Source organism: Perissodus microlepis, chromosome 9, assembly GCF_051167445.1.
Source record: "Perissodus microlepis isolate ML-2025 ecotype Zambia chromosome 9, ASM5116744v1, whole genome shotgun sequence".
Classification (NCBI taxonomy): Eukaryota; Metazoa; Chordata; class Actinopteri; order Cichliformes; family Cichlidae; genus Perissodus; species Perissodus microlepis.
This window is the reverse complement of record NC_140469.1, coordinates 13,405,740-13,423,082: the sequence shown is the minus strand read 5'-3', so window position 1 is coordinate 13,423,082 and position 17,343 is coordinate 13,405,740. Positions and strand designations below refer to the sequence as shown.

The 17,343-nt window shown below is 39.3% G+C and overlaps 1 protein-coding gene across 3 annotated transcripts in view; it reads left to right on the top strand.

Annotated features, from left to right (window-relative positions):
- tpk1 (thiamin pyrophosphokinase 1) overlaps positions 1 to 17,343 on the top strand; it is an 80,954-nt gene that overhangs the window by 18,430 nt on the left and 45,181 nt on the right. For 2 of the 3 annotated variants that reach the window (XM_084939104.1, XM_084939105.1), the window contains exons 4-5: positions 2,126 to 2,195; positions 15,384 to 15,456. In XM_084939104.1, coding sequence (XP_084795230.1) covers positions 2,126 to 2,195; positions 15,384 to 15,456 — 143 coding nt within the window. The other variant, XR_014801276.1, reaches the window with a different exon arrangement.

The window sequence follows — 17,343 nt, the reverse complement described above, 5'->3', positions numbered from 1 at the left end:
CGAGATTACCAGATCACTACAAGTAAAATAAATATAGCCATGCTATTGCATGTAATAATCATTGCTACAAATGACAATACATCATTTTGTTGGTAAGGCTTTTAGATTTATTGTAACCACATGTGTTTGTACGCTTAAATGGAGCGCAATATAGACAGAGCTGCAAAAAAAACAACTGACAGACAGAAGTTACTGTTCTCAAATTTGTGTGAAGTCTGAAAATTATTCAGTGTCTGTGTGTGTGTGCAGACACTTATACACAGATAATGACTGATAGCTTTACAGTCTGTCACCGGTCTTAAAGGAAAGTTTCTGTTTTTCAAGGAGTTGTCATTTGAAAAGTTTCTCAGCCTTTGCTCTCTGTCAGAGATAATGAGTCATTTACATTCCAATCATTTCTTGATGTGAAACATCGGCAGCAGGTGGTGGAGGTTATGAATAAAAGCAGTACCTTCTGTATAAGCGTCTTATTTACATCAGTGCAAATGCATCTGCGTTGTCGCTTTTAAAGAGCTAAGGGTGAGGAGAGTTAGACTCAGAATGTGAGAATAATCATTCTTCTCCTTTTATCTCGCTAATTGCGTCCAATTTAGCATACGTTTAAATGTGATTTACAGTATGTAGGTGTGATGTACATTGTTACATTGTTCACGTATTTTTAGAGGCCACGGTGCTGCTGATGTGTTAAAAGTTGTGCCGTATATAAAAGTAATGGAAGTCGGTTTTAGCACCTATTTCAAGTTGACACTGTTGCACATCTGTTGTATTTCTTGTCACAGTTCACTCAGTATGTGCATGTATGATGTGTGAAAATCAGTTCGTCTTTCCCCAGGAGTGTGAGTTTTTTTCCTTTTTTTTTATACCACAGCCAAACATCTTTTCAGCATTATTTAGTTAATAATGAAACACCTAGGAATGCAAAGTAATATTCAAACGCTAAATACCACTTTATTTAGACTAATGTCTTCTTTTCTAAGTTCACATTAAATCTGAAGTAAACTTTGGGGGGTTCCGTGTTCCAAACACAACACAGAGTTATATCAAGCGTATGAAAAGTACTGGGTTGGGGGAATGGACACAGTTCTTGAAAAGAAAGCTTTAGAGACATAAAAATGCACGAGTGTTGCCCGTCTCTGTGGTGCAGGCTTTAGTTAGTTTTAAACAAGGTGAAAGTAAAACTTTGGCTGATCCTTTGAAGTTTTCCCTTGTGTGAACACGGCAGCCCTAAACAGAAAAGGGCTCTTAAAAAATAGGTTGCGTGTTAAATTTGAATAGAATAGAAGCAGAGAGAGAGAGAGAGAGAGCATACATTTGCAAATGGTTTGCATCTAATTTAGTGCAACTTGAATAATATTTTAAGAATGGCAAATAATCCCATCATTTGAGTGTTACTTAAAGCTAAAAAGATAAGTGCTCTTTCACTGCCTTTCCCTTTTAAAGGGCCAAATAGCTTTAACCATAATGCTTTGCTGGCACTGTGGAACGCGCTGCTTGTAATGTTTTCATTGGGAGAAAGTGGTTTCTTTCTAAATAATTTGGACCTTATTCAAACTTTGTACATTTCTGCAATGATTGAAGTAAATCCATTTATCAAAAAACCTTGGGAATGCTGATGTTGGCGTTCAAAGTACTTTGTTAAAAATAACACATTGTTAATGTTATATAAGTCCCTTTTTGTATAAATGTGTTTTTTGAAAAAAAACCCACAACACTTGACACGTTTTGAAAGGAAACTTTTCGGGGATAAAAAGAGCGAGTGTGAATTACATTTATTAGAAGTGACAGTGGAAAGATGTCACGTGTGAGCTGGTTCCTAATGATAGCGTATCTAAATATACAAGCTCCTTAATTATTTTATTTTTCGCACTCATAATGGCACATTTCTTAATTATGGTAATGAGGCATATGGAAAAAAATTAAAGTTATGGTATATGGTAAAATAAAAATTGACTCAAGAAATCCTGAAGTGACTGTATCCAGGTTACTGATCCATAAGAGACTTGATCAACACATGTGTGTTTGTAAAGGTTTGAAGAGAATCTTGTTGCACCTTTAGAGGAAATTGTAGAAATATGCACCATTTATTTCAAACAAACTGGATAAATATGCATCTTTCTTTCTATAGCTCTCTTGAGGGCATGTGCTGATGGAGCTGCTAATCACCTTCATAACATCACAGCTGGGGATCGCGACAGGTGAGGCGACCTCGTGTCACATTTGCATTAGTTAATATGTGCTTTCTCTAAAGTGCCTTTGTTTTTGTGCTTACTTGTATGATTTGGAGAATTTTAATTACACAAAGGAATAGCACCTTGTTTAGATATTTTTCTCCAAGTGCTATTCTTTGGGTTCAGCAGCTGTGTGTCTGGTTTCGTCTGTGCATGACTCTACGCCTGCTCTCCTGCTCAGATGTATCCTGCATGTCTGCCACATGTGTGTTTCTGACAGAGTATTTTAGGAGTGCATTCTGTTGCGGCATTTGTGTGCGTGTGAGGCTAATGGAGGACTGCTGTCAGGTCAGAGATGGATCTGGGGATCACTGGGTCCCTGAAGTGTTCAGGCTTTCACATTAACACCCAGCATGTGAGCACGAGCCTGTGTTTTGTCAGGGTGTGAATGGGATGTTGTGTGTGTTTGTCTGTCGACGTGCATGTTCTTTCTCTTCTTTCAATGTAACAAACTTTGAAGTTGTAGACATCTCTTTAATGTCTTTGAGGCCCATTAACTTCCTCACAAGAAAAACTTATATTAGTCCTTAAAAAGAGAAAATACATCAATCATTTTTTTTTTTTTAATTTTCAAGCTAAAATATTATTGCCTGAAAGCATGTAGTTATGCTGGGCATATTATTTATTTATCTTTATTTACTTTTGTTCGATCAAATATGTCAGTTTGGTAAAAGCAAGCTAGTTAGAGTTAAAGCATGAGGTCATGAATTGTACACTTTTCAGCCACCTTATTAGTTACACGTTATTAGTACCAGGTTGGATTACTTTTTGCTTTCAGAACTGAATGTTTCATCAGAAATTGAGACTCATGAGACCAGGAGATGTTTTTTCAATGTTCTGTTTATCTTTTTTGGTGAACCCATACAAGTTTTAGCCTCCGTTTCCTGTTCTTAGCTGACAGGAAGCATACCAGGTGAGGTCTTCTGCTGCTGCAGCCCATCTCCTTCATTGTTAGCTGTGTTGTGCATTCATAGATGGTCTTCTGCATATCTTGTGACAAGTGGTCCCTACTTTAAGTTGATATCTAGGTAACATATTTATATTATTATTTTTTTCTTTTTCAGACCATTCCAGAGATATGTGCAGTAAAATATGTGTGAATCAGCACTTTCTAAAATACATGTTCAGAATCACTTGACCATATCGACATGTGTTTGGTTGTTTGCGTATTTGCGTTAATGAGTAACTGAACAGGTGTACCTAATAAAGTGGCTGTGTGTAGTGTTATAAATTCTAGCAATTTTTTCAAAAATAACAGCTTACCTGTATTATCTGTAACTCTGCAAAACAGACTAAGAACAAGAAAAATATGAGTGAAATAAAAGAAGAGTAAAAGTATAATTGGATTGATTAAAAATGTTGATTTATGGCCAGTGCACTGTTGCATGATCAGGACGAATGTAAGCAGAAAACCAATAAAATGTTATTTTCCAGCCACAGTAATAGCTAAAAAATGATAGTTACAAATGACTGCTGCAAATATGAAACAACAAAACTGCCATTTTAGTTCAGTGTTATAACAAAGTGTTTTGAGCAAGACAATTTCAACTGATCAATACTATAAACATGGTGAGGTAAAGACCTGCATGCTGCAGGTTGACTGCATTGCATTTTACCATATATTATGACAATGCTCAAACAGCAACTATCATTTCTAATAAGCTAGTAAGACTGTCTTTTGTGTGTTCTTTGCTCTGCTTTAGAAATAAAGCAAGCTATATATATAGATATATAGATATAGATCTATGTTGTGTGTCTGTCACATACGCCATGTGAGTCTTGATGGCAGAAGCATTGCACTTAGTTCTATGTAGTTGTGTGACACAGCAGATTCATCATCTGACCCCTCAGCTCGAGCTCTGTCAGCAGGCTGTACAGTGGAGCTGTCAGCTATGCCCGCCTTTTAGCCTGAGTGCTCCCAACACTAACAGCATCTGTCCTCAAAAATTATGCATTACACTGCTGGAAGAGTGCGGGAAAGGAGGGAAGAAAGGGAGGGGATGCTTATGGGTGTGGAAGTGTAAATCAATCACCAGCAAGTTAAGATGTATTTAACCCAACATTACCATAACTAATGGACTACAGAGAGGGATAGAAAAGGAGGAAGGGATCGAGAAATGCAGGTAATCAATCAAAGCCAAATTTTATGAGAGCATAACGGTGTTGGAACACAGACAAGAGCAGCAACTTTCCCATGAATCAAATATAATTCAGCAGTGTGAGGTATGAGGGAGATAAATAGGAAGAGAAAAGCAGAAGAAATGTATTGAAAACAAAGAGAAGTTGAAGATAAAGATGTAGTACATACAGTGGGCATGCTCGTCTATAGTAATGTGGGAGTGCACGTTGAGCTTTCCCTGAATTATGTGTAAACACGTTATAGAATTTCTTTTCTTTTTTAATATTCATTTACATACAGAGCAAATTGTACTCAAAAATAAAAAAGCTGTTAGTTCAGTGTTATAAACTCTCACTTGGAGATCAGCAGACTCATAAAATGATTAATCCCTTCAAATTCATGCAAGTAATCCAGAAAAATTGCACTGCGTCACTACGGGGGCACATTCATACTCGTGCCCCCATAGTGAAGAACGATAGGAGTAGGACTGCACAGTCGAATTTGAATCTTGATCATAATTTTGTTTTCCTACAATTAAATGAACATTATTAAGTAATATTAAAAAATGCCTGCTGAGCCAATTAAAATGCAAAGCAAAAGCAACCCTAAAACTATGCCCGATGATGTGCCTGCATGTGCCAGTCAAAACTGTGCACTGTAACTATGCTGCTTGATGTTTCCTGGATGAGTAACACTACATCACAAGACAAATCCATCCATTCATCAATCCATCCTCTTCCACTTATGCATTTCACGGTCGGGCATACAACAATCATCGATTCAAATGTCTGTAACAGCAGAAGGTGAAGAGCTTTTTTCTCAAAGCAAATACTTCCGATTTAGTGATCAACCAAAGATATGTTATCCCCTCACGCAATGATTTACTCTAACTGGCAATACCTCCACTGTACAGTATGCAAAAACATCACATGGAAGGAAAAACGGATCTCACACATGTTGAATACTTTTCTCTGGATTTTTTCTTCACATCCATTATGCAGGTACGAAGTGAAACACTTTCTATTTTGCTTCTAAGAGAGGGACTTAATAAACGGGAATGTAGAACAAGCAATTTTTATTTTTCTTTATTTTTTAGAGATGCACTGAATTTAGGTGAATTTGGAGGACCAATTTTATTTTGCTGTAATAAGAATGTAGAACAACATGGATGTGAAAGCAGTGTTCAAATGACAGTCCATTAAAAACAGTTTTGTCACTAAAATCAAGGTAAGGTTGTGAGAAATAGTAGTGATCTCAATATTGATTAAAATAATTGTGAGTATCCTTTTGGCCATAATTAGTGTCTGGTGGTGGGATGTTGGGGGTAAATCTTTGAGTTGCAGAATGGGGTTTTCATGGATTTTCTTGTTCTTCAGTTTGACCATATTTTCTGCTTTGTTTGCCAGTGAAGACAAGAGACATTCAAAATTGAAATTTTCCAGCAATGCGATTTTATTAATGCCTTCTTCAAAATGTGGACGATGTCAAACCATAAAAAGTGAAGTGAGACTTTGCAGGTTTTTTTCCACATAAGTGGCTGTGACTATGATTTCCATCAAAGAATAATGAGAATAATGTTTCTGGTCAACCTTCACATTCTTCTGCACTGCCACAAGAGCAGAGTGGGTGGACGGCCTCCTACAGTTAAAAGAAAGGCGCCACGTAATCTTCTGTCAAAACAGGCTTAATGGTAGACATTAGGGATGTAGAGAGGACGGGGTGCTTCAGGCTAAGGCTCTCTGCCTCTCATGATGAGTCAAACGACAATGATTCTACTCGGTGAGAGAAGGCAAACGGTGCATATTTTTGATTTCTCCATGAAGCATGCATCTATATATATATATATATTTTTTTTTTCAATCTTATTTTAAAGTGTTCACTCTGAGCTTATGTAAGACATAGAAATATTCTGATATCATGCATTATTGAGTTTATATATTCCTCTAACTCTGTTTTCAAACCTAAAAACATTTCTTTCTGATGTGCACGCCCTGAATCATACTATTTAACCAACTGCTAATTTCTTAGAAATTTGGGTCAGCTGTTTGTTCTTTTCTTGGTATTGCATCTCCAATTCTCCTTTTACATATTTAAGTGCAGCATGCTTAGATCTCCTAAATATTCCTGATAGTGTTGTTTATGCATACGTGCTTTTTACTCTGTCCATGTTACGTTTTTAAGTTGTCCTCTATCTTGCTCCACCTTAGGTTGGGATTATACTCTCCAAGTCTCTTAGTCTGTTGGAGTCCACTCCTGAGAATGTAAATAATCTTGTTTATTGTAACAACAAGTTGTGGATTACTGCTATGCGCTCAGCCCTGCTCTGCTTAAATCAAAAGAACCTTTTGTATTAGTACCTAATTGGATCAACTCGCCATGGATCACCACGACTTCACAGGGTTTACTGTCGTCCCGTGATGTAATTAGTATGTAAAACAAACCCTACAACAAAGGTAGATGTCAAGGCAACGCAATACCTGGTGCTATGTCTCTGGTTGAAAAATGGCAATTCTGAATTTCATAAACGAGACGCTCTCATGACTCATCGAGTAACCCTACTGACCAGCCAATTGGTGGCGTGCAGTCTGACAACGTCACATTTTAGTACCTGCTTGGAACACTGGGCAAGTAGGTACTGAAAAAGTACCTGGTACCAGGTTCTATTACCTAAGGGAAAACCCTGAAAACTATGGCTAGTTAAATATATACATACTATGTATAAGGAATATATATTCATATATATATAAGGAAACACTGCACTTAGTTATAAGGCAGTGCTGTGTAGACAGCTGTAATGAGTTACAATCCCAATTCCCAAAAAGTCAGGACAGTGTGTATGTGAATAAAAACAGAATGCAATGATTTGCAAATCTCATAAACCTGTATTTTATTCACAGTACAGTGGAAAAAACTCAATGTAAAGCAAAGGCGGAAAAACAGGAAAAAAGGTCATTTTCTACTATGAAGCCATGCTATTGTAATAGACACAGGTATCTATGTATGTGGTCATATGTTTGGTTATTTGCGTATTCTGAAAGTTTTGTCAGGCAAGAATTTGCCTCAAAAAACATGTCATCTGGTATTTGTTGCTATATGTACCTTTCAGCATTGATGGTGCCAATTTCATAGGCAGTAATGCACCCAGATACCATCAGAGATGCATGCTTTTTTAACTGAGGACTGATATTGTAAAAAACCTGATGGTCCCTCTCCTCTTTAATCTGGTGGACGCAGTTTTCCAAAAGAAAAAAATCAAATTTTTATTAATCTGATCACAGAACAGTTTCTGCTTTGCCTCAGTCCATTTTACATGAGCTTTCTCCAAGTGAAGCTAGAACTTTAGGCTACACTTGTAGATGTCATGGCAAACAGTGATTCACAGACAATGACTTCTGAGCCCATGCAGTTATTTCCAGGACATAACTATGCCTGTTTTTTATATTATTATCCTATTGATTATTGGCCTTGTCCACTGCACAGAGATTTCTCCAGATTCTTTTAATTCTGTACTGTAGATGAAATATTCACTTCACAATTTTACAGTGACCAACAATTTTTATTTTTTCCTGCAATTTTTCTTTCGGAGAAGCTCTGCCTCTCTAAAATGCTCTTTTTATACCCAGTAATGTTACTCACCTGTTGCCAATTAATCTAATTAGATGCTAAATGTTCAAAGTGTCCCTCCAGCCGTTTCTTTTTAGTACCACTTACTTTTCCAGCCTTCCACAGATGTGCTGCAGCCATCAAATTCAAAATGAGATAATATTTTTCCCTCCAGTTTGGAATTGGGATTGTGCAATTAAAATATCGATCACAATAATTATAATATTTGAGGCTTTAGTTATATCATCCTGCATTATGATATTGTGTACTATAATATTGTTAATGATATTGTTAATTGTCTTTGGGCACTAACAATAACTATTAAGCATCTGACTTCATATAAATAAACTTTTACAAGAAGAGCATTCATGGGTTTTTTGCCTTTCCATCAGGTCTGACACGTCTCGGTTTTCTTGCATAATAATAAATTATAAATAAATAAATTGCCTCTTTCAAATAAATTGATTTTGTTTATAATGTCTGCATCAAATCTAACACTGTGAGACAGGATGATGTCAAGAGCTGGATGAACAGCTTGAGGAGTATGGCTAAATGTGGATGGAGGTAATTGAACACAAGCAGTTTATAACATTTGAAGCTAGTGGTGTATGTGATGTTAATAAAATATGAGGACATATGCTTGTGTTATTGTGTCTCTGTTTGACTAGTCTGTATGTAAAAGTGAATTTTATAGCGTAGTTATGTCACCATATCAAGGTCTATTCATTTTGGTTTGTTGAAGTTAATGCTGTCTGCCTCAGCAAATGAAGTTGTCAAAAGCAGAAGTACTTTTTTATAAGCCTGAGTGTTGGATAGATATCTTTGACAGCCTCTCTTTTTATTTCTCTCATTTTCATATATTCTACATTCCACTGATGCCTCGCGATTTTTATTCTTTATGTGTGCCTGACAGGAAAGTACCTGCATGTGTGATGTAGACAGAACCACATGTTGGTTGAATTCTAATACAGATGTGATCAGAAAGGATTTAAAAGACAAATATGTTGATATTATATAGTCCCTTTTCTGTTTTTTTTAATGTAGGTTGTATTCATACATTTGGAAACTGTTTAGTTGAGTTTCAGGTATTCTGTGACCAAATCAGGGTCAAATGCCAGCAATTTATTTAGCAGGACTACGTATAACTTGTAACGCAAAGCTGGCTCTGTCTTCACCTGCGATTCTGCTACACTCCTGATGGAGTTTGTCTATTACAGACTGATTGAAAATCCTCCCCAGTCTTTATTGCTCTGTGTTGGAAATTGACATGCTGAGTCGAGTTGATGAGCACAGGGAACTGGGCTTTGCCTTTTAATATGATAGCTTTGCACTTCTGTTTCTACATAATGCGGTGTGCTACATTTTGTTAAGTTTATTGTATTAGAATTGTAGCAATTAAGGATAATTAAAATGACAACTGTCCTTTTTTATAGTACAGCTAGTAGCCCTAAGAGTAATACAGAGAGTTAATAAACCTAGAAGATGTGGTTTGGGTATGACAGGTATGTGGTTATTAGAAGCCTGCAGATATTTAACTTGTTAACTTTGGGATCGGACACAATTGAATCACATGAAGAAATCTAATTATACAGATGTACACATGTATGCTTTCAGCATCATGCCACGTCGAGACAGGAGGGTTTGCGGTGTGTCGATATAGACATGCATAGACGTGTTAGACACACATGTACACCAACATGCAAGTAAGATCACACTCATGTGCTTTGAGGTTTTGATAATTAGAGTCTTTGCTGCAGTGGGATAATAAGAACTCTATTAACACTGATTGGGTTTTTTTAAGGCCTGTGCTTGCATAACTACCCATTATGAAACCAGATAGTTATCGACCACATAAAGATGAATTATGCAACTGGTCTTTACTAACTAATAATTTATATCTTCACATTAACCCATCTTTGTTTATGCACTTAGGTATATACACAAGAAACTAGTTTATGATGATTTAAACTTTGTGACATGGTGCATTATCCTGCCGGAAGCAGCCATCAAAAGATGTGGTCATAAAGGGATGAACGTAGTCAGCATCAGTACTATTGTAGGTAGTATAATGTTGTTACATCCTGTGAGGCTGTGGGAGTGTGCACCCCACGTTTCTGCACAGACTACCGAAAGGTAAATGCAGTGACTGTCTCCGATTCTTTTCCACTTCCTCGTATGGAGGATTGCATTGATAATATAGGTCCTGCCACATTTATTTCCAAACTGGACCTTCTTAAAGGGTATTGGCAGGTGCCTTTGACCCCCAGAGCCTCCGACATTTCTGCATTTGTCACACCTGACCATTTCATGCAGTACACCGTGATGGCGTTTGGCATGAAAAACGCTCCGGCCACATTTCAGCGTTTGATGCAGCTGGTGTTGGGAGATGTACCTCGGTGTAATGTGTACTTGGATGATGTAGTGATATACACGGCCACATGGGAAGAGCATGTGGCCATCCTACAATCAGTGTTTCAGCGGTTGGCTGACGCCTCGTTAACTCTAAATCTCGCTAAGTGCGAGTTTGCCAAAGCGACAGTCACGTACCTGGGAAAACAGGTGGGTTTCGGGCAGGTTCGCCCGGTAGAGGCAAAAGTCGAGGCTATCCTCAGCTACCCGGCCCCAGCCACTAGGCGGGAGTTAAAGCGGTTCCTGGGCATGACTGGATACTATCGCTGTTTTTGCAAGAACTTTGCGGTAGTTGTGGCCCCTTTGACAAAGCTATGTAGCCCCAAAATCCCTTTTGAGTGGTCAGGGGAATGCCAGCATGCATTCGAGTCTGCAAAATCCCTCCTTTGCAGCGCCCCAGTTCTGGCCGCCCCCAACTTCTCTCAGCCTTTCAAACTGGAAGTCGACGCCAGTGCCACCGGAGCTGGTGCAGTGCTGTTGCAGGACGACGCAGAGGGTGTGTGTCACCCAGTCTGCTACTACTCTGTAAAGTTCAAGCGCCATCAGCTAAACTATTCCACCATAGAGAAAGAAGCTCTAGCGATGCTGATGGCCTTGCAGCACTTCACTGTGTATGTGGGCTCTAGCTCCTTTCCAGTAACGGTGTATACAGATCACAATCCCCTTACTTTCCTCCAACGCATGTACAACCACAACCAGCGACTAATGCGCTGGGCATTGCTGGTGCAGGATTATGATCTGGTTATCCAGCACAAGAAAGGGGCTGACAATCTGGTGGCTGATGCACTCTCACGCAGTGTATAGTGATGAGTTTATTCTGTGTTTTGGATAGTGTGAATATAGGGTGGGGGGAATGTTACATCCTGTGAGGCTGTGGGAGTGTGTGGGCGTGGTGTTGTCTTCTCCCTCTCCTCCTCCTTCTTTCTTGCCCCTCCCCTTGTCTCTCTCTGCCCCTGCCTTCTCCTTTAGGACACACCTGCTGCTCATCTGCCCTCGTTTACCACCAATTACCCTCAGAGGTGATATAAGCTGGAGAAGAGCAGTGTGGAGGTGGGAGAGGCTTCTGGTGGATTTCCTCTGTGCTGGTCAGTGTGTGATACTGGTTTAGGTATGGAAACGGCCTGCTGCGTGTGACCAGCCCCACTGTGTGTGGCTCTTTGTGAGTAGTGCTTAACTGAGCGGTGGTTTCCCATAAGTGACGGCGGCCTCCATTAGTTTGTTTGGCCTGCCTTGGTATTGTTACTAGCAGCGCTGCTGTCTTTTTCTGTTGAAGCCTTATAGTTGTTTTCTTTGTTGAAGTGGTCACTATCTCTTTGGGTTGACCTGTCTGATTTATCATTAAAGCAGCGGTGCTGTCTCTTTTTGTTGTTACCATCTATATGATTATTGAGGTATTTGATTATAATAAAGATTTATTTTGTGTTAAATACCTCTGCCTGGCGTTCTTTTCATTTCACCCGGATCCAACTGTTACTGTCCCCCACCCTCATCGCCTAGCCTATATGTGGGGACGTAACAAATGTATTTATAGGTAGGTTGTGGTATTTAAAAGATGCTCAGCTATGTTCAGTTGATACTAAGGGGCCCAAGTGTGCCAAGAAAATTTTCCACCACGCCATTATACCACCAGCACCCTGAGCCATTGGTACAAGGCAGGATGGATCCATGCTTTATGTTGTTCACATCAAATTCTGACCCAGCAATCCAAATGTTGCAACAGAAACAGTCTAATCAGATCAGGCAACGTTTTTATGATCTTCTATTTTCCAGTTTCGAGCTCATGCAAACTGTAAGGTGCCCCTCCTGCTAGCTTTTAGCTGACAGGCGTGGCACCTGGTGTGGTCTTCTGCTGCTATCGCCCATCTGCTTCAAGGTTTAACATGTGTTCAGAGATGCTCTTCTGTATACCTTGCCTTCCTAGGTTGTTGCTTTTCTGTCACCATAAGGCAGTGCATCTTAACAAATATTATACCATATCATAGTAAAAATAGCCTTTCAGCAGTCCGGTTAAGGTAATTAAAACAATACAAAAAAAACCTGTTGTCATATTTAAAAGCAGCTAATAGCACCGTCCCTATATCGTCCACTATCTGTCCCTCCCATCTTCTAAGCAAAGAGTCATTTTTGATGTTCCATTTTAACACTTGACCAAAAAATGTCATGTGATTTGTTGTCAAATGTTTTTTGTCATGTGTCCACATTTGTATGCGTGTGTGTGTGTGTGTGTAAGAGAGTGTACTGTTCACATCAGCTCTTGTGAGTCTATCTAGTGCTATGCATGTCATACCGTTTTGGTTGTTTGTATACGGCATGTAATGATGTCATCCAAAGCAATTCCTCCACCTCTTCATCATCTCTTCTACTCTGATTGGGAGATGCGATGGATGAGAGGAGTAATCAGAGCCACATCTCCTCAAGTGATGAAAAGGACCTGAAAAAGGGAGAAGAGTGTTTATCATGTTGTGATTCACGAGAGGGTGAAAGCTACAAGAAAATAAAAGAACATATACAACATTTGGTTGTAATTAAGTGGTCATATGGAAGCAGTGAGACCCAGTTTGAAGAAAACAAAGACAGAAACAGAAAGGTGGAAAATATAACACATCTATCCAAAAAGGTGTTTCTTCTGTCCTTAGATGTTGATTCTAAGGACAGTGTTTAGATTGAAGAGTCGCTTTAATTATGTGGAAAAGTTAGAACTGCAGTGCAAAAGTGTGAGATGATTTGAAGAGACCATAAAAGAGAAGAGCATTATGTGAGAACTTGATAAAAAAAACAGGCAGATGATGCAGAGAGAGAGGGACGCACAAGCTGCCTGACAGACAAAGAGATACACACACACACACACACATACAAAGACACGCACACAAACACAGGCAAAGGTCACACAGCCAGTCCTGCCACTCGGTGCTCAGACAAACTGGTGGTAAAATGCTCTATTTCCCCTCCAAATTAAAGTGTCAGTTAACATTAATGTGGAAGTGAAGACTGTCAGGCGCACAACATGCAGACACACAAACACGCAAACAGCATTTACCCTCATGCGCACGGACACAAATACAGAATTTAGAATCTTGGCTGGTCAATTACTCTCCGCCGGTGGTGTCATGCACACAGGTCACAAAGGAATGTGCGTGTGGTTGTGTGTGCATGTGTGTGTGTATGCGTTTGTGTAAAGCTCTGATCAGACCCAGTGTCACAGCTCATTCCATCTGTCACATGAAGGTTATTTCTGAATGAAGATGCAATTGTGGCGTTCTGTATAATAAGAAGGAGGCGAAATAGCCTTTGGTTGTGTGTACCTGCATATTTGCTGCTATTTATGCATATTTTGTGTGTTTATCTCAAGATGAAAAATTTGTTCCTTGATCACATTTTTTTGTCTTATTCAGTTGGAATTGTGCTTGTTTGTCTTTAAACCTGTGTGTGTGTGTGTGTGTGTGTGTGTGTGTGTGCGCGTGCGCACGCGCACATGTATGTGGCAGCAGATTGCAAACATTTCCTGTGTTTGTCTTCCTGTATCTTGTTGGTGCAAATGGGAATCCTGAGGAGGGAGGGAATAATCCTTATGTATCTCTTTCTTCAACCAACTGGAACATCGCTCCAACACGCTACCCAACCAACCATGAAATCGTAATGTCAGACCTGTTTATGCCTCTAGATAGCAGCCACTGCATCCCTGCGTGGTTTTGCTCGATACACATAAACACACACATACACACAAATGAATAAACAGAGAGCTATCTGTTACTCTCCGGCAGGAATCTTCTATTCAGTAGTGGCTGGTTGTTAATTCCTACACTCTGGGGATTGCAGGTTGCCACAGAAAACAGTTCAGTTCGTATGAATGAAATACATATAAAAGTTTACTTTGAGCACACTCGTATTTCCCCAAAACTCCTGACCAGTTTTATTTGCACTAATCATTTTAATTGCATGCATCAACATGCTATTTCTGCATCCTGTTAGTTTAGAGTTATTGTGCCTGTTTGTGCATTTTTGACATGTATCCACATTTATAAGTGGCTATATAGAAAGTGCTCTTCTTTAACCAAACCATAAACTTTCAAGAATAAAATTGGCAAAAGTAGCTCAGGTTTATTTTCATTCATTTTACATTTGTTTCATGCATAATAAATGCAGAATAATAAGCTGTCAGCATTAATACAAGTTGGAAGTTGAAGTGATTATTCTTCAAGCTTAATTGAAAAATTTTAAAACGAAGCTTAACTTATGGTTCAATTCATTCATTCAGTGGTTTTTTTGTTGATACTTTCCTTTAAAGATTTAACTCAACTAGACTTAAATGATTTGCAAGGGAAGTTTAGTTGAAAGCAACTATCGTGCAATTTATTTGTGTGCTCTGTCAGATTCCTATCATTAGTCCACATACATTTCTAAAATATAACTGATGTCAGTTCAGAGCAACATAGTCTTTACTTGATCCTATGCGTCAAAACATCCAATCACACTGTGACCTCTGTTTATTAAAACTGATGCACAGTTCTAATGGAGAATCTACTCATTCCGTGTGCTGGAATATTTCAAGATCTGAACACCATGTACATGATGCTCTGTTTGCTTGCGCGCGTGAGAAGGACACCAACTCAGTGATCTATTTATTAGACGTGACTAATGAGTAGTTTGCATCCAATCTGTTGTTGATGCGTTTGCATTTATGCACCTAACTATCACAGTATCAACATGAACTTTTGCTTCTGTATTCTGCCACGTTTGTTTGGGTGTACTTTCCCATCAATCTATGTATATCTTCTGTCAGCCGTGTGTGTGTGTGACAGGGCCAGGCTCGGTGACACAGAGATTCACCCTGTCAGTTTCCATGTCTCTTTGTCTGTCCCGGCGGCGTCACTCTTCTCCCTCGCTGCACAGATCAAAGAGCTGACACATGCCCCAGTGTCCTTTCTCTTTTCCATCTCTAACTCTCACTTCTTGGCTCTGTCTTTCTTGCAATCTTAACCCGCTGTCTTTTTCACTAACCCCCATCTTTCTGTCCTTATATCCAGCTTTCTCCCCGACTATATCAGTGGGGATTTTGATTCCATTACAGCAGAGGTCAAAGCTTTCTATGCAGACAAGGTAAGTGGAACAAAACTTGCACACACTCTTATACCTACAGGTGTTCATACAGAAGCAGTAGGATTGTAGGGAGAGTCCATAACACATGCTGTAGCATCTGGATGTACAAACAAAAAAAGGTAGTTGCTTAGAAATTATAGTGGATTAGTCCAAGAAACAAAGGGTAGCATAGTTCAACATCTGGAGCAGCTGGTTTGTCTAAAAAGCCTAGTAAGGTAATTTGTATATGGTAAATGTTAAATGCATTTTTCTTCTTACTGACCACTCAAATCACCACACCCAGCCACTAACACACAGAGAGACATTCAGCAGTTTATTCTGTATTTTAAGCATTGTATCTGTCACTTCTGAAAACAGGCTTGTAGAAGTGAAAATAGAAAGAAATTTATCACTCTGTGAAAAAAACGAATGTTCTTAAGAGTAAGAAAAAGAGAAACAAAATCATTTTTCAAGAGTAATGCAAAATTACATAGGCTGTGAAGATCCTCAGCTTAAGTACATGATAGTAATCGATTCAGAGAATCTTGAGATCATGCAGGAGACGAGGTCACTGAATGGCTGCGCTTTTGGGCCTGGCATTAGATGTGACAGACGTGATTCTGTAGTGAAAATATCCGATAGGGTTCAGGAACAGCTTCAAAGCCAATTTTCACTGAACACAGTTCGTGCCTGCATCAGATAAACTGAGGCAAAGTGGAAAACCATCCTGTCACCTGGCAAGTCAAAATTTAGAATTCTGCTTGTGCCCCCTGGGCTAAAGAGAGGATCAACCTCCTGGCTTAGTGCACAGCTGAAAGTCTACTCTCTGTGATGATATAGGTGTGCACGACACAGGTGACCTATATTTGAAGGAAAATGTAATCATTTCTATGAGCACTTGCCTCTTAGCATTTATAAATACAAATTTATCTTTGGGTTGAATCTCACACACTCGCATTTACTAAATTTTTTCGGAGTCATACATCACATCCCACACAAATGTTTTCAAAATTAACCAGTAGGTGTTCCACACCTCTTGCCCAGTCTCAGTAGCGATAGTCTCCAGTCCCTTCACGACCCTGAATTTGATAACGCTTGGGTCACACAAGCTTGGAGAATGATTTCAGCAATGTCCTGTCTCATGGGAAAAATGTGTATTCCCTGAATGCTTGGAAAGTGACTCTTGGAGATTGTCGACTGTTGCTAGTTGAAATCAGTTGCAAATAGGGTGCTTGTATTTGTTTGGGTCGCTAGCACAATGCCACGGTTAGCCATAGTCTGCATGGAAAATGCCAACTTGTCTGCAAATACTTAAAAACTTAGCACTGAGCAATAGTGAAACTCGAAGAAATGCAACACAAACGTGAAATAGAGCCCGTTTACCTTCAGAGTAAATATTAGATCTTTCGAAACATGTTGGTTTCAGCAGTAAGAAAAACAATCTAAACTACCAGTTTGCAGTCTTCACAGTTTCACAACCACCTAGCGAATAGTTGCCAAATGTTTGCAGACACATCGGCATCTTTCCAACAGGCTACAGCTGTGCAGCTGTGGCAATCTGTTACAGACCTAAACAATCACAGGGAGGTTTTTAGTGCTGCACCGTACACCTCTTTGTTATTAATTCCACGTAGTGACAGCAAACAACTTACTCACCATCCAGTCAGGTAATATACATTTTTCCCTAGCAACCGGTGGTTACCCGGGTCACTGACTGGCCTTTGAGCCTGGATGTGTGGGGCTTATCAAGTGATTTCACTGCAACTACCAGCAACCACTCACAACCATTCAGGGGAACACTCAAGTAACCGGTGATTGCAAGGCAGCCAATCAGTCCTAACTGAGGCCTTAACAGTTAAGAGGATGGATTCTTAGATGGAGGAGCATCTTCTTCACTTTTTCAAATTA